The 24,620-nt window shown below is 42.4% G+C and overlaps 1 protein-coding gene across 3 annotated transcripts in view; it reads left to right on the top strand.

Annotated features, from left to right (window-relative positions):
• The window catches only part of PELI2 (pellino E3 ubiquitin protein ligase family member 2), a 230,938-nt gene extending 214,142 nt beyond the window's left edge, over positions 1-16,796 (top strand). The window contains exons 6-8 of one of the 3 annotated variants that reach the window (XM_073350041.1): positions 6,379-6,576; positions 7,358-7,546; positions 10,046-16,794. In XM_073350041.1, the coding sequence (XP_073206142.1) occupies positions 6,379-6,576; positions 7,358-7,546; positions 10,046-10,612 (954 nt within the window). In that variant the 3' untranslated portion in view covers positions 10,613-16,794. Of the gene's footprint in view, positions 1-6,378; positions 6,577-7,357; positions 7,547-10,045 lie in introns of all 3 variants that reach the window. The other 2 variants (XM_073350038.1, XM_073350039.1) reach the window with 2 other exon arrangements.
• The last annotated feature ends 7,824 nt before the right edge of the window (positions 16,797-24,620 follow it).

Raw genomic sequence — 24,620 nt, 5'->3', positions numbered from 1 at the left:
TTCTGCCACATCCATAGGGATAGTATACTGCTGTTTTAAATTATCATAGTCCTGTGTGAATTTAGTGTCTCTAGCAAGTGCTAAATTTACTTTTTTAAATGTTGAGAGATTTTTTAAATGGCTTTACTGCACTTAATATGTGGTATTATGTTACACAGAAGTAATTCTACATAAGTCTTTTTACAAAGAGAATGGAATATCAAAATATAAGTTTAGTACAAGTATATGTTTATCAATGAAAATTTATTAATCTCAGGATTATCTTTATCTTGTGTCACTTTTTTTAAAAAAAAACCTAAATATTTCCTCTCATTTCAGAAATGTCTAAGCCCAACGGGCACAAGAAATAAAAGCTTCAAGCCTATAGATCTTAATGCTAGTGTCTAAAACAGTTGAGATTCCCTGTTGCCAGGTCATTTGATATGGCTATGCAGAAAACCAAGAGTTATGTTATGCTTTCAAGGCCAATAGGACAATTCTTCTGTTGTTGTTTTTGTTGTAACCACCTTAAAAGTTCTAATAGCAATCCAGAGTTAGAAGTTTAAGAGCTGGAATAAATACAGTGGGGAGCATTTGTAGTAAGCACACAACTTAGACAGTAGTGTCTGATGTCCCTTTAAGAAGATCTATAAGTGTGTTACATTGTATAGCGTTTGACTGATCTCTGCATCACTGTGCAAAATCATAGACTAGAGTGTCATAATGACTACAATACTCATGCCATTGATAAGAAAAGGCACAATCTAAGAACTTCTGAGCCTTCAACATGTGCTAAAAGTTTGTTGGGAAATCTGTCAAAGGCTACCATCGAATCAGGACCAAGTTTAACCTTTATATGCAGATTACTGAGACTGAATTTCTTCATATTAAAGCAAAATAAAGCTAATTATCTTCAGCATGGCTGAGGTGACCCTCACATTGTTATGGTTTGAATTAAGGTGGAACAGATTCTGAAACGCAGAGCAGTTAAGGATTCCCTAACACGCCTTTACTATTAGAGGCAATCTGTACAACAGCTGGAAGCCAACTGTGTATTCTGACCAGTGTATAAGTAATGCTTTGATGTCAATAAAAAAACCATATTAACCTGCCACAGAATCAAATAACCACAAGGTAAACAGTGCTGTGTGTAACACTTTCTAAAGTCAGGCAGGAATTTGACTGAGCTGTTGCTACTGTGCAACCATGGTACCTTTTAACAGGAATTCCATAGGGAGATAAATACAAGTCCATTGGAAATAGGAAGGAGGTACAGTTAGTTAATGGAGCATTCTGTAATATTTTTAGTTTGATGTTTTTTTAAGCAACACAAACCGTGACACATCCAACTTTGTGTACCTAATTTTTACTGTATCTGTTTTGTGCATTCTATTAAAAATCTTACATTCTCTGAAAAGTTGAAGTGAATAGTTTTGGTTAGACTGATTAGTACTTTAATTATTTCTGTGTGTTTTTGCTTTAAAAAATTTACTAAATTCTAAAAGCAATCTGGAACGGGGGTAGGGAAAATCCTTGCTTGCTTTTATATTAATGTGTTAAAATGTCAGGTTCAGCATGTATTTGTTGGTTTGCTGCATAGTTAGATGTTCTAGAGCCGGGGTGGCCGACCTGGGCTCTGGAGCCACGTGCGGCTCTTCAGAGGTTAATATGCAGCTGCTTGTCTAGGCACCGACTCCGGGGCTGGTGCTACAGGCACCAACTTTCCAATGTGCCGGGGGGCGCTCACGGCTCAACCCCTGGCTCTGCCACAGGCCTGACCCCACCGCCTCCCCTAAGCCTGCAGGGCCTTCGCTCCTGCTCGCCACAACACAGCTGATCGAGAGGTGCGGGGCGGGGAGGAGCTGCTGATCGGCAGGGCTGCTGGTATGTGGGAGGTGCTGGGAGTGGGGTGGGGGAGCTGATGGGGGGCTGCTGACGTATGAAATCAGGAAGGCCAAATCGCACCTGGATCTGCAGCTAGCAAGAGATGTTAAGAGTAACAAGAAAGGTTTCTTCAGGTATGTTGGCAACAAGAAGAAAGCCAAGGAAAGTGTGGGCCCCTTACTGAATGAGGGAGGCAACCTAGTGACAGAGGATGTGGAAAAAGCTAATGTACTCAATGCTTTTTTTGCCTCTGTCTTCACGAACAAGGTCAGCTCCCAGACTGCTGCGCTGGGCAACACAGCATGGGGAGTAGGTGGCCAGCCCTCTGTGGAGAAAGAAGTGGTTAGGGACTATTTAGAAAAGCTGGATGTGCACAAGTCCATGAGGCTGGATGCATTGCATCCGAGAGTGCTAAAGTAGTTGGCGGCTGTGATTGCAGAGTCATTGGCCATTGTCTTTGAAAACTCATGGCGATCGGGAGAAGTCCTGGATGACTGGAAAAAGGCTAATGTAGTGCTCATCTTTAAAAAAGAGAAGAAGGAGGATCCTGGGAATTACAGGCCAGTCAGCCTCACCTCAGTCCCTGGAAAAATCATGGAGCAGGTCCTCAAGAAATCAATCCTGAAGCACTTAGAGGAGAGGAAAGTGATCAGGAACAGTCAGCATGGATTCACCAAGGGAAGGTCATGCCTGACTAATCTAATCGCCTTCTATGATGAGATTACTGGTTCTGTGGATGAAGGGAAAGCAGTGGATGTATTGTATCTTGACTTTATCAAAGCTTTTGACACGGTCTCCCACAGTATTCTTGTCAGCAAGTTAAAGTAGTATGGGCTGGATGAATGCACTATAAGGTGGGTAGAAAGTTGGCTAGATTGTCGGGCTCAATGGGTAGTGATCAATGGCTCCATGTCTAACTGGCAGCCGGTATCAAGTGTAGTGCCCCAAGGGTCAGTCCTGGGGCCGGTTTTGTTCAGTATCTTCATAAATGATCTGGAGGATGGTGTGGATTGCACTCTCAGCAAATTTGCGGATGATACTAAACTGGGAGGAGTGGTAGATACGCTGGAGGGCAGGGATAGGATACAGAGGGACCTAGACAAATTGGAGGATTGGGCCAAAAGAAATCTGATGAGGTTCAACAAGGATAAGTGCAGGGTCCTACACTTAGGACAGAAGAATCCAATGCACTGCTACAGACTAGGGACCGAATGGCTAGGCAGCAGTTCTGCAAAAAAGGACCTAGGGGTGACAGTGGATGAGAAGCTGGATATGAGTCAGCAGTGTGCCCTTGTTGCCAAGAAGGCCAATGGCATTTTGGGATGTATAAGTAGGGGCATAGCCAGCAGATCGAGGGACGTGATTGTTCCCCTATATTCGACATTGGTGAGGCCTCATCTGGAGTACTGTGTCCAGTTTTGGGCCCCACACTACAAGAAGGATGTGGATAAATTGGAGAGAGTCCAGCGAAGGGCAACAAAAATGATTAGGGGTCTGGAACACATGACTTCTGAGGAGAGGCTGAGGGAACTGGGATTGGTTAGTCTGCAGAAGAGAAGAATGAGGGGGGATTTGATAGCTGCTTTCAACTACCTGAGAGGGGGTTCCAAAGAGGATGGTTCTAGACTATTCTCAGTGGTAGAAGAGGACAGGACAAGGAGTAATGGTCTCAAGTTGCAGTGGGGGAAGTTTAGGTTGGATATTAGGAAAAACTTTTTCACTAAGAGGGTGGTGAAACACTGGAATGCGTTACCTAGGGAGGTGGTAGAATCTCCTTCCTTAGAAGTTTTTAAGGTCAGGCTTGACAAAGCCCTGGCTGGGATGATTTAATTGGGGATTGGTCCTGCTTTGAGCAGAGGGTTGGACTAGATGACCTCCTGAGGTCCCTTCCAACCCTGATATTCTATGATTCTATGATTACTGTGGCTCTTTGGCAATGTACACTGGTAAATTCTGGCTCCTTCTCAGGCTCAGGTTGGCCATCCCTGTTCTACAGTAAGCAGGATTTTTTACAAATGGGCTTGCTTTTTGTATCATTGCTACAGATTCATTTGATAAGGTGAATATTAAGTCTCATATATTTGGTTATTTCTTGGAGAGTTGTTTTTCTTTGTATAGACAGAGTGGATTTATAGGTGGGATGATTTAGAGATTGGCTCTGGTTTACCTGCAGAGATGTTTCTGCACATGATGGATCCATATGTGTGTTCCCATTGCTGGCCTTTGAAGTGCAAGTAAGCTACACAGATTGTAACCTCCTCACTAAACTTTTTAAGGATCTTCATTGAGAAGTTATTAGTTTACATATAAATGAGGATTCTTGGAATTAAACTACATTGGCATACAAAATATTTATCATTTCCTTTTGATTAGCAGCAGATCAAAAGACATCTGTTCAGAAGGACTTTAAATTACATTTTTTGTTTCTAACCTATAACTGCCTGATTTCTGTCCAGCATGATGTAACAACATTACTTGCATAGAGAAGTACTAGCACCAGCTCAGTGTTGTGTCTGCACCTTTGTTAGATAGTCGGATCCATTTGTCCATTTTATAATTTGCGATTCCAAATGGACAGTTCTTCCTTGTTTTAGAATTGTTTCATAGATGTGGGGGGAAAGGTTTAAATGCTTAGGACTTTTTATGAGAGAGTTTCCTTATCTCAGCGTCTTTATTTTTCTCAGAGTAAGTGCTTAATACAAAAAGTGTTGTTTAAAATGTCTTTTATAAATGCATGGGTGGCTCCAGAACATCTGGCCAAATGAGTATCCTGTCCTGAGAATCTTATATATAAGAATTACCAAATGCAATAATGTCTAAAATATGAATTAGACTCTCTGATTTTCTGTTAAGAATAGGTTTTAAAAACTGCTGTTTTGGTTTAAAAACATGCTTCAATTTCATGGCAATTTTAAAATGACAGTAGAAAGTTCTTTAACTTTTATTTCTCTGAATGTAGGAGCATAGTATTTATTTGCAGAGAAGGGGGTATGAAATACAGCAGTAACCAACATTTTCACACTTCTAACTAAAATACGCCCCCCCCCCTTAAATAAAATTAATATGCTCCAGATTTGCCGTTACATACGCAGCCACAGCAGTTTTATCAAATGAAAAGCTGTCTTGCTATGAAAATGGTGAATATTTGCCAAGGGCAAATATATGAAAATATGACAGTCCAGAGCAGGAATTTCACCTTCCAGACAGGTGGTTGGCAGAGTGTAGATAATTGATGTGATCAGAATTAACTTTGTCAAGATGAAAAGGAGGACTTGTGGCACCTTAGAGACTTACCAATTTATTTGAGCATGAGCTTTCGTGAGCTACAGCTCACTTCATCGGATGCATGCTGTGGAAACTGCAGAAGACATTATATACACAGAGACCATGAAACAATACCTCCTCCCACCCCACTCTCCTGCTGGTAATAGCTTATCTAAAGTGATCATCAAGTTGGGCCATTTCCAGCACAAATCCAGGTTTTCTCGCCCTCGGGCCCCCCCCCCCCCCCCACACACACACAAACTCACTCTCCTGCTGGCAATAGCCCATCCAAAGTGACCACTCTCTTTAAAATGTGTATGATAATCAAGGTGGGCCATTTCCAGCACAAATATAGGTTTTCTCACCCCCCCACCCCCCCCTTTTTTTTTTTCAAAAAAACACACACACAAAAACTCACTCTCCTGCTGGTAATAGCTTATCCAAAGCGACCACTCTCCCTACAATGTGCATGATAACCAAGGTGGGCCATTTCCAGCACAAATCCAGGTTTTCTCACCCTCCCACCCCCATACACACACAAACTCACTCTCCTGCTGGTAATAGCTGGTAATGTGCTGGAAATGGCCCACCTTGATTATCATACACATTTTAAAGAGAGGTTTCAGAGTAACAGCCGTGTTAGTCTGTATTCGCAAAAAGAAAAGGAGTACTTGTGGCACCTTAGAGACTAACCCATTTATTTGAGCATGAGCTTTTGTGAGCTACAGCTCACTTCATCAGATCCGATGAAGTGAGCTGTAGCTCACGAAAGCTCATGCTCAAATAAATGGGTTAGTCTCTAAGGTGCCACAAGGACTCCTTTTCATTTTAAAGAGAGTGGTCACTTTGGATGGGCTATTACCAGCAGGAGAGTGAGTTTGTGGGGGGGGTGGGGGGGAGAGGGTGAGAAAACCTGGATTTGTGCTGGAAATGGCCCAACTTGATGATCACTTTAGATGAGCTATTACCAGCAGGAGAGTGGGGTGGGAGGAGGTATTGTTTCATGGTCTCTGTGTATATAATGTCTTCTGCAGTTTCCACAGTATGCATCCGATGAAGTGAGCTGTAGCTCACGAAAGCTCATGCTCAAATAAATTGGTTAGTCTCTAAGGTGCCACAAGTACTCCTTTTCTTTTTGCGAATACAGACTAACATGGCTGTTACTCTGAAATTTGTCAAGATGGTAGCATTGATGTTTCTGTGAGGTATATTTAGAGAGCTGTATATCAAGTGCATTTTGAATTTTTGCAGGTTGGGAGATCAACGGAAAGCCCTATAGACTTTGTAGTAACAGATACAATTTCTGGCAGTCAAAACAATGATGAAACTCAGATCACACAAAGCACCATATCCAGGTTTGCATGCAGGATTGTCTGCGATAGGAATGCACCGTATACAGCAAGGATTTTTGCAGCAGGATTTGACTCTTCTAAAAACATATTTCTTGGAGTAAGTACTATTGATAGCTATGTTATGCACAAGCAAAAATAGCCTGTATGCCATGTGCTTTTTTTAAAAAAAATGAGTCATAAGAATTTGCTCATTACAAATTCTGTATATTGCCTTTGACTTTGGTGCCTAGGTTTATTAAAACCTCAGAAATTCTATTATTTGAAAATTTATGGGAACTTCAAATTTATTAGTGAAATTTATTGCCATTTTGTGAACTCTTCCCAGTGGCTTCTACCTATCTTTAATATCAGAGTCTAAAGTATGTGGCCTCTTTTTTGTTGTTGAAAAGACTGGCAACAGCTCTTCAGGGCACGACATGAGTTCTGACTAGGCATTCACCATTAATTAAACTTACAGTGGGATTGTTTTAGCTAGATGAGTACTAGCTTCCAAGGAAAGATATAACCGCCACCCAGTACAAGCCACAGTAAAGACTATATAAAAGCTGCAGTGGTTAACAGCATCTTCATGATTTCAGTGTTAGCCAATGTGTCTGTAAAGCCAACACAGGGATTGCACAAGCATCTCATGTGTGACATTTGGTTTATTGAGTTAGAAGTAACAATTTTCTGCAAAAGTTTAAATACTGGTTAAAAATGTGCAGCTAAATCTGTTGCTGCTTTGAAAATATCACCCACGAGCTTTGCATTCACCAACAGTGTTCTTTACCCTTATAAACACTAACTGTGCTGGTGAAATATACTGGAGTGCTGATCCTACTTGAGGCTTTGAAAGTAAAAGGCTGCCTTCTTTCCCATTGTTATGGTGTTACATCTAGGAAAAAGCAGCAAAATGGAAAAATCCTGATGGGCACATGGACGGATTAACAACCAATGGAGTTCTGGTCATGCATCCAAAAGGAGGGTTTACCGAGGAGTCTAAACCCGGAGTGTGGCGGGAAATTTCAGTTTGTGGTGATGTATATACTCTACGAGAAACCAGATCTGCTCAACAAAGGGGGAAGCTAGTAAGTTGAAAGTGCAAGTTATTCAAAACCAATGTACTACTAACATGGGCAAACCTCTTTTTCCTGGCACTGAGAACTGTGATATTAGAAGTGTGGGGTACAGGAAGTACAGTATTGTGTCTGAGCATTGTCACACCTAGCACTGGGGCAGGGGATCACACAGAGAACATACACAAACACCCCACTCAAAGATAGAAGAGCCGGGGAGGGTCCCTTGTGGGAGATCTGAGCAGGTTACTGAGTCAGTCCTGAGAAGTGAGCTCCACTGCTCCTCCTGCAGCTGCCTAAAGACCCCCAAGAGGCCTGGCTGCCCTTTGATCTGCCACTAGCAGGGAGAGGGAAAGAAAGCAGGGTCCCCGTACTACCACCAGGCCTATGTGGGGAAGAGCTTTGCACATCTCAACCTCTATATTCTGGTTTTTTTGCTACAATGCTCTCCTTCCCTGCTCCTCATCCATCTCTTCCTTCCTTTTTTCTAAGGAGGGGTGAGATGTAACTGTTCAGCCGTCAAGCTGTTAGACTCTGAGGATTGCGGGAAGTGTAGGTAATAATTTTCCAGCCCCCACTCATCCATTTTCAGCCTTGCATTTTTTCTTACTGGGCAACCCATTCTTCCTCTCCTCCCCACTCTGTGGCCACACTCCTCCTGTGCCTCCCAACTCTGGGGCTCAAGAGGGTCCTTTTCTGCACCCTTTCCCTCCCTTCCCTCCATCCCTGACTGTTGCTGATATCTGGGGGAGAGGACTGATGCTCCCTGTCTGGGTTGCTTAGGACTGCAGCTTTTAGAAGCAGGAGTCCTTCCCTTCTCAGTAGGCACCCAGGTATTTCCACCTCTTGACTTATTTAATTCTAGTTTTGGTTTGTAACTGATATAAAAAGAGAGAGCACCATATCCTGGGTTGTAGGTGCCTTTGCTATATTCAAAAATACAATGACTTGCTAACAGTGTACAATCCTAGTCAAACACCTTTAGTGCTGCCGAGGAAAAGCAGCTGTAGAATAAGTAAGTCTCTTCTGCCACAGCCAGAACAACTTGCCTTCTTATTGTAAATAAAATGACATGGCATACTGGTTAGTACAGCTGTGAGCAATGTTCTTTGAGTGGGTTCATAAAAATGAATCCACAAAGTTTGCAATGTGTTCAGTCCATGATACTAAGAAACCTTTCCCTTTTCTGTTTGTAAAGAATTTTCTGACTCTTCATTTGATGAGCTTCTGTTCTGATCACTGAACTTCGTACCTGTAGCACTTGCTGTAAATTACCTTTTATCAATAGATTATTATATCATTATCTAGGTTTTTTTATAGGGATGATTTACTGTTCTTAATCTACAAATTTGGGCTAAATTAATATATCAAGTGTGGTCGTTCCTCCTGCCAGCCACACTTATTGAAGTGCTCTGTTTAATATCCAGGATATTTATTTGATATGACAGTACTGGATGTTCCACCCCTTAGCAACGTGTAAAGCTGATGCTGGTTAATTATACACTTCTCACTCCTGAGAAGTCTGTTCTCAGTTCATGTCCCACACACATTTTAACGTGCATTCATCATTTCAGTGGTGGTACCAACAGCGCAAGTTGCCTATATGTTTGTGACATTAAAACAAATTAGAGAAAGCTGCACTGAAGCTGTTGTTTTGTTTAGTATAGTCTCTCAAAATGTTGCATAATCACCTGCTTTCATTCAGAAGAGAAAATGAGAATTTTTAGACAGTAAATCTTACGCTGTAGTTTGTACACAATGCCTGTTTATACACTGAGCCTGATTTTTCAGAAGAGCTGAGTCCCTTCAGCTTCCATCCGATGAAGTGAGCTGTAGCTCACTAAAGCTTATGCTCAAATAAATTTGTTAGTCTCTAAGGTGCTACAAGTACTCCTTTTCTTTTTGAGAATACAGACTAACACGGCTGCTACTCTGAAACCTGTCAATATGAGTAATAGGTGCTCATCACTTCTGAAAATTGCGGACTAAGATTTAGCTGTCAGTTACTTTTATGCTTTAGTATTAAACTTACAAAAGTATTTGTGAATTTGGCTAGCATGGTATCTGCAATATAACATGTCACTTGCCTGCCCAAACAAAGGAAGCAAAATGCAACAGAAAGCTCCAAAGGAGTGATACAGCTCACTATCTGGTACACATCTCAGAATGAAGGAGTGGGAACTCTCTAAATCCTGTCAAAACTGTCTGTAAGTAAAACAGACAACCATAGAGAAAATCCATGCTAGGAAGGGGAGAGAGACCCAGGGAAGATCCATACTAGAAGATCAGAGAGAAAGAGACATGGCAGGTAGGAGAGAGACCCCCACATCAAAAGGGTGAGGGGGAAGGGGAGAATAAATTCCAGAGAGGTTATTTGTAAACATTCTGAGAATTTTACTAGAGAATTATGGGAGTGAGTGGTATGTGTTGAGGAAGAGGAGTCATTCACAGAATTAGCTAAATTGTCTGTAAAAGATCCATCTCAAATTTATGTTTGTGTTCTACCTCTAGGTAGAAAATGAGACCAACATCCTACAAGATGGCTCTCTCATTGACCTGTGTGGAGCCACTCTTCTGTGGAGAACAGCAGATGGTCTGTTTCACACACCGACTCAGAAACACATTGAAGCTTTGCGACAGGAGATAAATGCCGCTAGGCCACAGTGTCCTGTTGGGCTGAATACTTTAGCGTTTCCCAGCATTAACCGTAAAGATGTGGTAGAAGAGAAACAGCCTTGGGCTTACCTTAGCTGTGGTCACGTTCATGGCTATCACAATTGGGGACATCGCAGTGACACAGAAGCCAATGAGCGCGAGTGTCCTATGTGCAGAACCGTTGGTCCCTATGTGCCTCTTTGGCTTGGTTGCGAGGCAGGGTTTTATGTGGATGCTGGTCCTCCAACTTATGCTTTCACCCCGTGTGGACATGTGTGCTCTGAGAAATCTGCAAAATACTGGTCTCAAATCCCACTGCCTCATGGTACTCATGCATTTCATGCTTCCTGCCCTTTTTGTGCAGCACAGCTGACTGGGGAACACAACTGCGTCAAACTAATTTTTCAGGGTCCAATTGATTGATGCCATTTTACAAATGACCACAATAACATTTTCTTTAACAATTTACTGTGAAGATTTTGCCACTAACTCTAGATTTTTCCTTTTTATAATACTGTTATTACTGGGGAGGTGCGGGGGAGGGGCCTGATGGGGGATGAAATGGGGATACATTGATACCTGGAACTTGACAGATATCAGTGGTATTGCATGCTCATCAGCAGCATATTCATGAAGTCTTCTTGATCAAATTGTAGTATGTTTGTGATAATCTTTCTATTAGCACCCTTGATCAGGGGGGGGAAAAAAGTCAATGATTTTTTTTAATCTTGGATTTTTTAATGGAAAATTTTTTCCTTCAAAACTTTGACAAGCCTTTAAAAACCTATTTTTTTCAAATCTAGAAGGAACATACAGAATGTAATTTCTTTAATTTGCAATATAATTAACTTGAATAGTTTCTCAAAGAGCTAATATGGAATGTGTGGGCAAACATAGGTGAATGTTAACTAGACACAACTGTCAATTTGGATCATAGGTGAAAGGTTAGCTGCATAAATTGTAGCATATAAATGCTGTTAAATCACCTGTCACGGTATAATGCAGTTGGCAAAAAAGGCATCAAGGATTACTTGAAACTGGAGAGTTCCTGTTTGCTTTGATTTCCTTTCAGTGAGGTGGATATCCAGTGTTCATGAAATACAGTATATGGTTGATTTTTTTTTAACCTGCATTTTGTGAAATTGAATTACTTTTACACATGTAAAGTTGTTTGTACCTTTTTAAAGAGAGAATTTCTGTATATTTGTAGTCCTGCCTTTGCTTTCTTTCTGCTTAATGTGGCTTGCCCTTGCTGCTCACCTTGCATGCCTGGAACTACTGGGTTAATTAAGATGTAGCAACCCTTTTAAGAATTGCATTAATGAAGGGATAGCACTGCAGCAATAGAAAATAGGTTTAGGTGCTGTTATACAGAATATATGCACATAAACCTAAATCCAGCAAGGCATTCTAAGCACATGCTTAGCTTCAAGCACATCATTAGCTCTTTTGACTTCAGTGGGACTTAAGTGCTTGACTGGATTGGGGCCATGCTGTCTTCTTTTGAAATCAAAAAGTGATTAAAAATAAGCTACTGGGTTTTTTTCAGCTCACTTATATGATACAAGCCAAAATGCTGTGAGGAGAGCATCCTTCCATAATTTAACTGTAGTTTTTGTTACACTTACTGCCATCTTTTCTTGCATTTTTGAGAAGTGCTGGAATCTATTTTTCTTTAAAATGTTTGCAAATCAAACAGAATTCAAATGTAATCATTAAATACACACAACAGAGTATATTGTTCATCTGCAGTAGATAAAATGAAATTCCTGAGTTTTAAGAGAACAAATAGGTGTTTACTAGCTAAATAAATCAGAATTTCATGAGAAATCTACCATCCCGCTCTGCCAGCTTCATTTGGTTGAGAATAATAATAATTCTTGATCCTTGCTTTCTGTAATCTAGGTATCTGAGGTATCAATCTATCCGGGTTGAAAGACTTTGGGAGAAAATCATTAAAAGGTGAAACTGATTATTCAAAACTCAGTTCTGTTAAAGTGATTACTATATCACTTGAAATTTGCTATATTTGTGCCCTTTGTATAAATATATAATTTATATGATTTTAATATATTGTGTATATACTTGAATTGGCCTGTTCATATTTTGGTTGTCAAATTGTTTTATAGTTAACCTTATAAACATTTAAAATGTCCCTTGCCTATGGTGGTGGGACATATTATTTCGTCTGCTGCTGTTTAATATAATTTTGCTGTGTAAAAAAGTTTGGCATTTTAATAATTTGAAAATAGCTTTACTTCTGTTTTTAAACTTTATTTTCGTTTTGCCGTAAAAGGTAGTGTTCATTCTGCAGCATTCCCTGTACAAATCCCAAATTGTACAGTTTGCTTGTCCCACTCACTGGTTGGAAAGGGGACAGATCTTGTTAGTCTAGAACTATACACTTCTTCCTAGTGCCTTTTCAGTGAGATCCTTTTGTGGTTCCATGTTCCAAGTCCTTCCACAAGGCAGCCTTGTGGTTACTGTTCCACCAAGAAGGACAACCCAACCAGACAGAAAAAGATGCTGTTAGCCTTTGTTTCTCTGCCAGGGTTTGTGGCATAAACATAAGGGTGTCCCTGTCTCTTCTATAGCTGTCTTCAGTATAAATTCCTCAGGTTCCATATGCATTCTGCAGCATTTGTTCTACTTAGCATATACCTCATCTGTGAGAGGCAGACTCCACCCTGTTCTGTTGAACTGTGTCTGTTAGCTAGAGAGCTTTTGTCATGAGAGAGGCCACGAAATCAAACTTTCGGGAAATGTACATTGTTGTCTCAAGGTCACAAGATTTAACGCTTGGCAGTAGGCATTAAAAGTGGTAGTCAGAGCCCTAGATTTTGAGACCTTTTGCACTCACAGGACTATAATATGCTTCACATCTCTGATATAGTAACTATTTTGGCAAACTGCAAGTGTAGTCTCCCCATGAGAGTTAATGGCCTGTAGTCATAAAAGCTCTAAGGCACCTCCATACCAAGCCTCTTTATGTTCCTCCTTCGCCATTATAATCTAGATGTGGGAGCTGATGTCCCCCCATCTTGCCCAATCACGGACACCTGTACAAAGTGGGTGTAAAATGCTACAGTTTTGCACACTCACCTTGCCATGGTGTAAATGACTACTTAGAATGCAAGACTGTGGAGTTTCAGGCCTGTGATTTTCAGTTGCAGAGGTATCACTTGAAAGACTATGTCCAAACTCTTTTATTCCCATCAGGCTTGGATTAGCACAAGAAATGCTGCAAGAGGGGAAATAATGTCTTACCAGTGAAACCAACTTCTAGAAGTTCATTTGTATGAATCCCAGTACTCTCCCACTGACCAGTAGTTAGAATCAGAGGGAGTCTTTTTCTCTCCCACACACCCTACTCCCCAATCCCCTTTCATTGCTCTGGAATGAAATTGGGGGGAAATCAGGTTTTGTGAATTAATGAAATTTGTTCGGTCTCTCTTATACATACATACAAAGGAATTTGCAGAAAGGTCATCTGTAGACAGAAAACAAACGTTCTTTTATTTCATGATTTAAATGACCATTCCATCAGACCTGTCAGTGCTTTTGCATATCCCTGAACAAAAGTCAGCAATAATGTATTCCATAAGTAATATTTTTACCAGTTACTCCATCAGTTTCATTTGAATGAGTCAAAGCTGTTTGAAGCACAACTCTACTCAAAGTATTTTTCTAGTCTTTTTTTTTAGTCTCTGCTTGTAAGTTCTTGTATGCTGCAGCTCTCACGTTCTCCTTTTTTCAGGCAGTTTTTTGGAAGGAGGGCTAAAGTCTACACTGAAGACTCAGTATTAAGTTGTCTGTTCTTGAATTGTGGTCCAAATTAAGCAAAATCTTTTAGTACAGTAATTCATATTAATCATGACTCAGTATTTAATTATGAAGTATGGTACCTTTGTGCCTCAGAGTAGCCTGGCATAGATGGTTAGAGAAGAAATGCTTTGGGACATGGGTGGAAAGAAGGAGAAAGCCATTAAGAAAAGACTGGCTCTATTAAGAGCAGCAAACCAATTCTGATGCAAAACAGGACATAAACATGTTTGTAGCCGTTTTGATTTTCATGTATCTCTTGGTTGATTTTCCAAACTTGTTTAATTTATTACATAGTCAAAAACTGAAGAGAATCCTTTTTATAAACAAGTTCAACAAAGGTTTAATTTCACTTCATTAAGAAAAAAACCTTGCCACTTCTGTTGCTGCTTTATGGGTTGGGGGAGGGATTTTTTGTACTCTTTATTCCTGACTCTGGAATTTGAGAATCCTGTTTTAGAATATGGCCAGAAAGCAGAGGGGGTGGGAGTGGGATGCTGCCTAATCTTCATACTTAAATAACTCACTATTTTTGAGAGACTACATAGTGTCTTTATAGAATTATTTTATATATTTACACACACAGACACAGCCAAAACATGACTACTGGTTTGAGCTTTGATAGCTCTCTGTTTGGGGCTGCTGCAGTGGCTAAGTTAATTCCTTGCCCACTATTTTTTAAAGGCTTAAGCGTACTATGGGAAATGGAACTTCCCTCAAAATAGAGCCCTAAAAGAGAAATCCATTTTTATCTCTGATGTCGATAAGCCTTGACATTAAATTCTAGTGCAGAAGAGCAACCAAAAAGAATTCTTCATCTGGCCATCATCATTGCCAATGGAAGGCACTGAAATGCATTCCAGCTTGGTAACAAAGCTGTCTCTGGTACAGAACTGCTTTGCTGTGTCTCTGACTTCTATTAAAGGCAAGAGCTGCAAATGGCATTTTAAAACAAGATTTGTGCCCCTTTTTGATTCTTTCTGATCATTACAAAAGATTGAGAGGATTTACTCCATATGACCAAGGTCAGGTCTTCCCCAGTTTTGTGAATGACTCAGATGCCAGGTGGGAGCTCTCACGCATTAATTGAAGTACAGAGGTGTTGAACCTAAAACACTTAAGGGAAAGAAAGTCGTTGTTAGCCACTTGAGTTAGAGACGTTAAAAAACCCAAATAGTTTGAAATATTCTGGCTAAAAATCTCTTCCTCTCTGATGCTCAGTTTACAGCTTCTTGTTGGTATTTTAATTCCGCTTGTTCTCCATTTATGTGTGTGTTTTGTGGAGGGGTGGTTTTTAAAAAAACAAACCCTTTCAGGATGCTTGATCTCGAAGAAGCAAAGAGGGGCATGGACTTCTCTCTTTTGGCGATTTATTTTTAATTCCAATTTATAATGGTTTGCATTGTAAGTAGTCCCCAAAGCTGGTGCTAGGAAAAGTGAAGGATAACCCTATTCATTCAGGATCAATTTCTGTCTTCCTTACACAAACAAAACTCCTACCCAGATTCTGTAGTCCTTATGCAAGCAAATTCGCATAAACTTCAGCATTAGTTTTGTTCTTGAAAAGACCACAGTATCTGGCCTTTTGTTCCTATAGATGCGGGCTGGGGTGTATACTTTTAGCGCTAGTTAGAGAAAGACATGCCATCTTTGTTTTTGCTAGCAGCAGAGCAAAAGTATAAATTGCTGGGACATCAAACAGAAGTTACTTTGAAGAAAGCAATAGCTCTCAAATCACTTTATTTTTAATGGGGCATATTTATACTTTCCAGATGGGCAGTTAACCTTCACCAAGTACCTTGTGTTCCTTTGCATCATGGGTAACTGATGGATAAAGATGTGCATTGTGTTCCACTTTCATCAGACACATTAATAAATAGGTATCCTTACACGGGCTCTTGTCTTGTAACACAGCTGTAGGAAGAGTCTCTCATTTGAACAGCAAGCCCAGTATCAAGGGGAAGTGGCTATGTTTACCTTATACAGTGTTACCAGTTGTTAAATTTTCAGGATATATTTGTAAAACCAATCTTTTATATGCCATGTGAAATGGATTCAAAAATTATTTCTTCACTGTTGTACCTGTGGAAGTACAAGCCATTTTACAGGAAAAACTTCAAAACTATTAAAATGTTATCTCAGTATTGACTTTGAGTCCTTTAATTATTTCTTCCTCCAGGTTGTCAGTGGAATGTAACTTTTCGTTGCAAAAAAAGTTACTAAAGTCAACATAAGAAATCAAAACACCCTGGCTGAGAACTTCTGTGCAGACAAGTTAATGGGGTGTATTCTGTGTGAATGCTCTAAAATTTGTTAATCTTCTTTTTTCCCCTTGTTTAAATTGAACTTTTCTTGTGCTTTCAATGCCAGCTGCCTTCTTGTGGTGTTAACATCATTGCTAAGTAAAAGCAATTTCCAGGAATAACATGCTTTGTGACTTTTAAAATTAATTCTCTTAATGGCAACTTTGATGTTTTGTTTGCATCTCTGTATTTGTCCCTTTTTTTGTATGCACAAACAGAATACATAAGCTTCATTTTTAAAAAAATGTCCTAAGAATGGTTGTCTGTGTGTGTTTTTTGTTTGTGTTTGAGGGGGAGTGAGGGTGTTAAAGACAATATTGGCACCAGCATGGAAAGGGGAAATAAGAAAACCTGCAGCTTTTTCTCAGCATGGCAGTATGATGTTTTCTACTAGGTTTTTTTAATGGAGAATTATTTTAAATAATTTTCCAGGGAGTCTGATCCTCTAGGAAAACCAGAAATTTAGATTATCTGTATATAAATGGCTCCATCTGTAAATTATGGCTAACACCAGTACACGTGGGAAAATAGCTTTCTCAGTCTTGTGCCTTTAAACTAGTCATGTGTAGGTAGCTGCTTCATTTGTACTTTCCTCTTTCAAATGCTTCCTTAAAAACCCACTCCTAGGCATTTTTCTTCTCCACAGCCAGGCCTGATCTGCCCTGTGACTTTTCTTCTTAAGCCCTGATCTTGCAGATATTTCTGCATGTGAGTAACCTTAAGTACATGCATAGTCACATACTTGTGTGCTTAAAGTTACTTATGTATATAAGAATAGGAAGGATTGTAGCCTTCAAAAAGTTTGGGGCTTCTTAGGCCAGGATTCAGGAAAGCACTTAGGCGCATGCTTAGCTCTAGTAGTTTTCAGGATAACACGTAGGTATATGTTCAAAGTTACACATGTGTGTAAGTCTGATTGACTTGAGTGGAATTTAAGCACAGGCCTAAAGTTAAGTACATGCTTAATTGCTGGTCCAAATAATGATACTTTCCTGAATTGGGACCTCTGATTATAAAGTGTCTTGAAAAATATAACTCTGCAACGTACATTAAACATTAGCAGCCCGAGCCTGATCAGTCAGTAGCTCAAACCAATATATTAGCACTGCTTGCCTTAAAACTGCAGGAGGAAGGAATCCACAAGAGGTGAAAAATAACTCTGCTGGGCCTGATTGATGGAGGAGTTGTGGTGTTGTCAGTCTGTTTACAATCCTGGTACTGGGTGAGGAGGAATTTTTTGTTGTTCTGTGCTGCGGAGGAGGAAGCAGGGAGAGGTGATGCTCGGAGCCAGGACTGAGGTGGGGAAGGAGAAAAGGAAAGCTCTAGGGCAAAATAAAACGAACAGAAAACATCTGCTACTGCAGGCCTCTGAAGAGTTGCATGTGAATTGGATACTTAATTGTCTTGCAGATCCTGCTGTGCATTTTTAGGACCACACTGACGGCCTCTGATGGAAGCATACTTCACCATGTGGGTAACTTTGGGGTGGGGGGGGGGTGAAAATTATATGGCTCTTAATTCAAATTCTGAGGCATCGTAAGGTTGTTTGATTTTATTTTTTTTTTAATAAAATCAAAGAGGTACTGGTGCAGAGGTGAATGCTTTATGCTCAAGTTTCATTTGATATAAAACAGCACCACAGCTGTTGTTTGCAGTAGAGAGGAGACTGATGTGCTTAGGTGCAGGAAGATGCATACACTGTGTTGCTTACTATTTCGAAAAGCCTTCCAGTCCAGACTTAACATTTTGAGAGGGGCTTTACAAAACATCACACTTCTTAAGAGAACACACTTTTTTTCCGAAATTGAATATTTTAAAAAAAACCTCCAATTAATCTCACACTTATACAAAGTTCCTTTCTGCCTAGAGAGCATATGTGAGAAATTTCAGATGGAAATGAGCTTGTTTGCAAATGCAATGTGAATTCACTCTTGGCTGCATAATGGAATGTGATTAACAATACTGATCTGAAGAACAGCTCTGTAGAGCTCAGCAGCTCGTTTCACCAACAGAAGTTGGTCCAGTAAAAGCTATTGCCCCATCCATCTTGCTACCTAACTCACTTAGAGGGACAGAGACGGTTGTGCTCAGTGCTTAGTACTGTCCTGCCCACATCTCACTGTGGGCAGTTATAGTCTTCCTGCTCCTTGCATCCCCCATCTTGATTTGCAAATAGTATTCTTCACTTCCGGTCGTAAACTCTCGTTCCTGCCATCGAGTTATACAGCTGTAGTATTTCACCTAGTAGGTGGCTGCATTTCAACAGTGATGAAATTATTTCTCTCTGCACATAGTTTCTACAGTGCGTTGAGAACAACGATTACTTGAAATCCCCTAAGGGTATCGCTGTGCTAATATAAGATGTTGGTTCCTCTCAAACTGAACTCCCATCATTGAACCCCTCTCTCCAGAGTTGAGTGGCGCTAAACCACAGCTCTCCCTGGTGCTCTGGTGGAAGGAAAGCTGATGCTCACGAAAGCTCATGCTCAAATAAATTGGTTAGTCTCTAAGATGCCACAAGTCCTCCTGTTCTTTTTGCGAATACAGACTAACACGGCTGCTACTCTGAAACCTGTTGCATTGCTTTTGTTGTTCTCAATCTCCACAGACCCGGTTCTCTCCTATTTATATGCACTTTGTGGCATTGTAATCTTGAAGAGTGCTGAAGTTCTTTAGGAGGAGAGACTATCCCCTGCATGCTAAGTATTTTAGAGCGATGTCATGAAGAGGTTTCCACGGTAGATAAGTGTGATGTGAGGCTCTAATCCTGCATTCCTCACCCGCCCCAGATACCCCGATGGCAAGGTTAGGTCCAAGATGGGGAAGCAGACAGCAGAAGTAAGCCTAGTAAACAGACCTACAGTGATGACACTGGCTGTGCCGGTGTGACAGCATTGTGGTACCCATGTGTGTCATTGGTCAAGCTGAGAATATGCATTTTGTACACAGGCGGGCAACCTGGACAACTCTTCAAGCATCCAAAAAAGGTGAGTCACGCTAGGGGTGTGCAATAGGTGTGTGTTCCCACCTCCTTACTTTGGGATGGTGCAAATTCTGGCTTCCCCAGGGTGCTATTTGACTAATGGGTGGCCTGGACACTAGTGCTAGGTGGGGTTGCTACTATGTACTGCTCAACGTTGAGGGAAGATAATCTATAGAAGCACGTTGCCCTTAGTTCATGGGGTGAAACTAACGGCAATTCTTTAGGGTAGCAGGAATGCAGCTGTTCAATGATGGTGCAGCAAACAGCTGGTGTCCCCCAGCCCTGCCCTCCAGCTGACCAACGATCACTTCATTTGGTGTGAAATTGCCCTCATGACAGTGGCTCTTTTCTAGTTGTCTTTGCTTCACAGCATGAAATCCTGCAGTGGCTGTAAATCTACAGCCCTTTAAAGGGAAGGGAGGAAACTTCAAAAGTGGAGGTGGGGTGAACAGATGTTTGGGGCAGGAGCGGCACCTTCCTCTGGGGAAAGCACTGGGTGCAGCCGCACTCAGTGTGATCTAGACAGCAGCCTTGGGCTGGATGGAACTCAGAGTGGGGTGGGGAAGTCACCTCTACAGTATGTTGCCATCTGTTTTTACCATTGTGTTTCATGTTATGAGTATAGCACTGGGATCCCTCACTGTGGGAGAAGTGCCCACTGACCAACCCAGATGATGTCCTCATACCTCTGACAGCACATGCATCTTCCTCTCTTGCCCCCCCCCCGCCATCCCCCTTTCCTCTGAAGCAAATGAGAGAGAATTTGCAATCTCCAGGCAAAAATTGCCCTCTAGAGACATGCAGCTGCCCCTGGAGTATATCTTGGCAGCTGCGTAAGAGCTAAGAGTAAACGCTGTGACGGATTGCGAGTCCGGGGGGAGATAGGTAAGATGCAATTATCCAATGGGAATTTCGCTAGGGCGCCAGGGCTCATAGTTCTTCTTGCAATGAGATGGGGCAGCACCCAACTTCGTTCTGAAGGCAAGTTGTTTAAAGTGCCCCTTGTATTAGCCTCTGTTCTTCTCGGGGGGTGCAGCGGGTCGACAGGAGCAGGCAGCTGGAAACCTGAGCACGTGGGCCGGCCATGGCTGTCCTTTCACCAGAGCACTTGGCACTGAAGGCCAAACCCAGCCCTCTGCTCCAGAGCTGTGAAGGTCCCTCGTGCCAATAAGAATGTCCGTACGAGGGGATGTGAAGAGCCTGTTGCAGAGTTTGGGCAAGGAGCGCAGCTCTGCTAACGGGGCTCCTTGTATAGCGACTCGCAAGCGGGATTGCTGGGGGAATTGCAGGCCCTAGGATGCCCTCGTGTGCTGCTCCCCCTTATGATCATCATCCCACCCGGGTGTGACATGAGCAGCAGAGAGATTACTTGGCTCCTGAGGTTTAAGGGCTGCCGAGCAGCAGCCTAGCCAGGTGTGTGCATGGTGGGGCAGTGGGAAGGGTTCATGCTCTGAGACTGGAGAAGGATTTGGGCCAAATTACAAAACTAAAGTTACAGATCCAGCTCAGCTGGATGGTCAAAGCTACAAATAACATCTGCCACCTCTGAGCTAGCTCTGTAGCTCATTTCCCCCCCTTCCTCTCCCTTATGCCCCCCTCCAACCACACCCCTCCACTAAGCAGAAAGGGAAAGGATCAAATGGTTACATTTTTTCTCATGAGGGAATCCAGAGGGTTGGGTGCTGGGCTGAGTTAATCGAAGGCAAACTGAAATCTGCTGGCGCTTTGTGAGCGATGAGTATTTAAATCTGCCAGGATCCCAACCTGCTTCTGAATCTCATCTCTCTTGACAAATACAGACCCGCGTTCTGCTCCTTGCTCCCCCACTGACTTGCTGTGTGATCGTGCGCAACTCACTCCTCTGTTCCCTCTTACCATTTGTCTGTCTTGTCTATTTGGGTTGTAAACTCTTCAGAGCAGGGACTGTCTCTTATGCTGCCTAGCACAATAGGACCTTGATCTCTGTTGGCGCTCGCAGCCCCCAGTACGTAAAAGAGTAATAGTAAGAACGTGATGTAGCTGGTGGCTTTTGTATTGAAATGATACAGCTGCCCTGTGATGTAAACGCAATATAAGCCGTAAAGCTAAACAAGAGAGAAGTCTGAAGGAAAGTGCCATAAGCATGAGAGAAAAGAGGATGTGAGTTTGAATGCTGCTGACCTAGACATAGACAAGTACTTCCCCTTTCAGTCTGTTTCCCCATCTGCGTAATGGGGATAATATTTACCTATGGCTGGCAGAAACTTTCTGTTTGATGGAAAATCAGATTTTCAACTAACACTTTCCATGTTTGGACAAAAAACTTATTTTTTCTCTTTTCATTGCAATGTTCCGAGTGGGTTCCCATTTTCCAGCTAGCTCTATATTAACACCTATAGCTCCCTGGATTGTTTGAGGTTTTGAGGTTTTGTAATCAACGACTACAACATGGTGCTTGGATCATATGCAGTGCGAAGGGTTAAACTCCAGTGCCCCCTCATTGTTCGGTAGTTTGTTTATTCCATATGCACGGTGATCTGGCTCTGATCGCTGCTTTGCTCTGTCAATTTTCACCAATGGCTAACAGGCCGTGCTGCAGGGTAGCGCTCCGTGTGGTGACTTGGGTTTGATTTCTCACTCCTCAGGCCAGCAGAGACTGAGAGCATTGTGGAAGGAGGCAATGCTTTGTGCTGTCCTTTGGCCAGGTTAGGAGGATCACTCCTGGTCTAGTTTTCCTTGGTTGAGGAAGCTCATTGTGGAGTGGATAGGGGTTGTGCTGTCCATTGAGAGGGAAGTGGAAGGAAGGGCATTAGGTGTTGGATTAGTAGCTGCTGGGGTTTTAAGTACATGGATCTGAAGGGATCCAGACAGCCAGGAGCCTCCAGAGGGCAAGGATTGCAAAATGTACAGGAATTGCCTTCTGTACTTGAAAAATGTTCTCCCACCCCCAGACAAGTGTAATCCAGATGTTCTAACTCTGCCTTCATTCTGACTGTGCCTTTCTGCATGATCCAGTCAGGATGGGGGGGAAGCAATCTCAGAGCAAGGTTGGAAACACCACATTCGCCAGGCAAGCTGGCAGACCCGCTTCCTTTAACCTCCAGGAGGGTCCAATCCTGCGTCCAGGGAAGCCAACGGCAAAACTCGCATCAACCAGGCAGGTGGAGCAGTGTGTGACCAAGTATTAGCTGAGGTAAAACAGCCGCTGCTGTTGGACTTCAGGATTCAGGAAGGGAACGGCTACACTACGAGGCTTTTCGCGACACACCTGTGCCCCTGCAGCCGTGCCGCTAAAGGCACTCCGTGTAGCTGCTGTCTGTCGGCAGGAGAGAGCTCCCCTGCCAACCAAAAAACTTCCACCCCCCACGAGCGGCAGCAGCTTTGTCGGCAGGTGAGTGCTCCTGCTGACAAAGCGCTGTTCACACGGGCGCTTTTCGTCGGTAACGGTTTTGTCATTCAGGGGTGTGTGTGTGTGTGTTTAACACCCTTGAATGACAAAAGTGTTGCCGACGAAGCACCAGTGTAGACAAACCCTATGGAAAGAAATGTCCCGTGAAGGGTTCTCTTCATTTAACAAATCCCTGTTTGCAATGGCTCTACCCCTCCCGGAGACCTTCATGATCTGAAGGTCTCTGGTGTGTCCACCTCTAGCTGCCAAGACACAGCCCCTTGATATTACAGGGTTTGGAGCTCTAGAAATACCCTGGATGGATGGATCTCTCTCTACCTGGGTTTTTATATTGTGCCCCTCACCATGGTATCTGAGTGAGAGGCATGGCTTTTATCTTCTTGTGTGCGCTTCAACTTTATTTTTTATTGCAAATATTGGCACTGTAAAAAAAAAAAAAATCAATGGGAGTTAGGCAATTTCCCAATGCAGCTTAGTTGAATTTAGTGGAACTTTAGCATGTGTTTCAGTGCTTTGACGCATACAGGCCTAAGACTGTCATAATTACTTAGTCCTCCATTGCATTTGTTTCCTGTTTATTTTGGTATCTTGCCACTAGCTTTACAGATTCATGAACTGACGAAAAGATGAAATCTTAAGGAGGCCACTTGTCATTGTGCTTAGGCAGGTCGCAGGGGGTAAAACGTCTGAGCTCTGCAGACAGGCCGTATTTGTGCTGCTTACGCACTCGTCGTACAGTGTAGAGCTGGTTGAAATTTTCGAGCCACCCTTTTTTTTTTTCCTGACAAAATACAGTTTCATGGAATTCAACATTTTTGTGGGGAAATGTCCAAATTTGATAAATTCCTATGGGAAAATTCAAAACGTTTTTCTTTTGAATCAACATTTCAACTTAGTGACATTTTTGTTTTGACATTTCCAAAGCCAAAATGTTTGGAAATTTTTTCATTCAATGAACGCTTTGGATATTTCAACATTTTTGTCCCAAGCGGGGAGAAAAATATCAGAATTTCTGTTTTCCAACCAACTGTAGAATTGTCAAAGGTTCAAGTAACGTGATTCCATGATAGGTCAGTTCAAGCTCTTTGAAACTGATGATGCTATGGAGATACTGCACTTGTCACCAGCAAATCACGCTGGGAATTTCTACTAAGGGCTCGTGTTATTGACAAAAGCTTAACGATGCCAAATGGAAACCAGCTAGGAACTAAATATAGATGATGTGTGTGCATTTGAATGCCTTTGTAAACTTAGAATATATAACATTCCAATTATTAAATGAAGAACACACGTCATGAAATAGTTCAAGGGACAGATTTTCAGCTGGTGCACATCAGTGCATCTTCATTGAATCCAGGGCAATTACGCCAGCTCTGTTTAGCTTTAAGAAACAACTCCTAGAAGTCTGACTGAGGAGAATGAGAAATTAGTGGTTTAGTTATTATTTGTACTGCGGTAGCACCTCCAAGAGCAGCAGTCATGGACCAGGACCCTTTTGCGCTAGGTGCTGTCAGAGCCGTCCCTAGGGTACGGCCAGTCAGGGCGACTGCCCCGGGCCCCACGCTTCCGAAGGAGGCGGGCAGGGAGGTGAGGTGGGAGGCGGGGTGGGGGGGTGAGGCTGAGACCCCCTACCAACCCCTCCCCCCAGTGCCTCCTGTATACTGGTGGGCCCCGCGGATCAGCGCCTCCCCCTCCCTCCCAGTGCCTACCACCAATCAGCTGTTTTGTCTGGAGGCGCTGGGGGGAGGGGGAAGAGCGAGGGCGCACTGTGCTTGGGGGAGGGGGGGGAACTGGGCGGGGAAGAGGTGGAGTGGGGGTGTGGCCTTTGGGGAAGGGGTGGGGCCGGGGGGAGTACCCCCGGCAGATAGAAACTTGGCGCCTATGTCCTAGGCCCCGCACCCCCCTAGGGACAGCCCTGGGTGTTGTACATACACA

The sequence above is a fragment of the Lepidochelys kempii genome, chromosome 6 (assembly GCF_965140265.1).
Source record: "Lepidochelys kempii isolate rLepKem1 chromosome 6, rLepKem1.hap2, whole genome shotgun sequence".
In the NCBI taxonomy this organism is placed as follows: domain Eukaryota; kingdom Metazoa; phylum Chordata; order Testudines; family Cheloniidae; genus Lepidochelys; species Lepidochelys kempii.
Note: the sequence above shows the minus strand (reverse complement) of the source record. Positions and strands in the feature narration are given on the sequence as shown.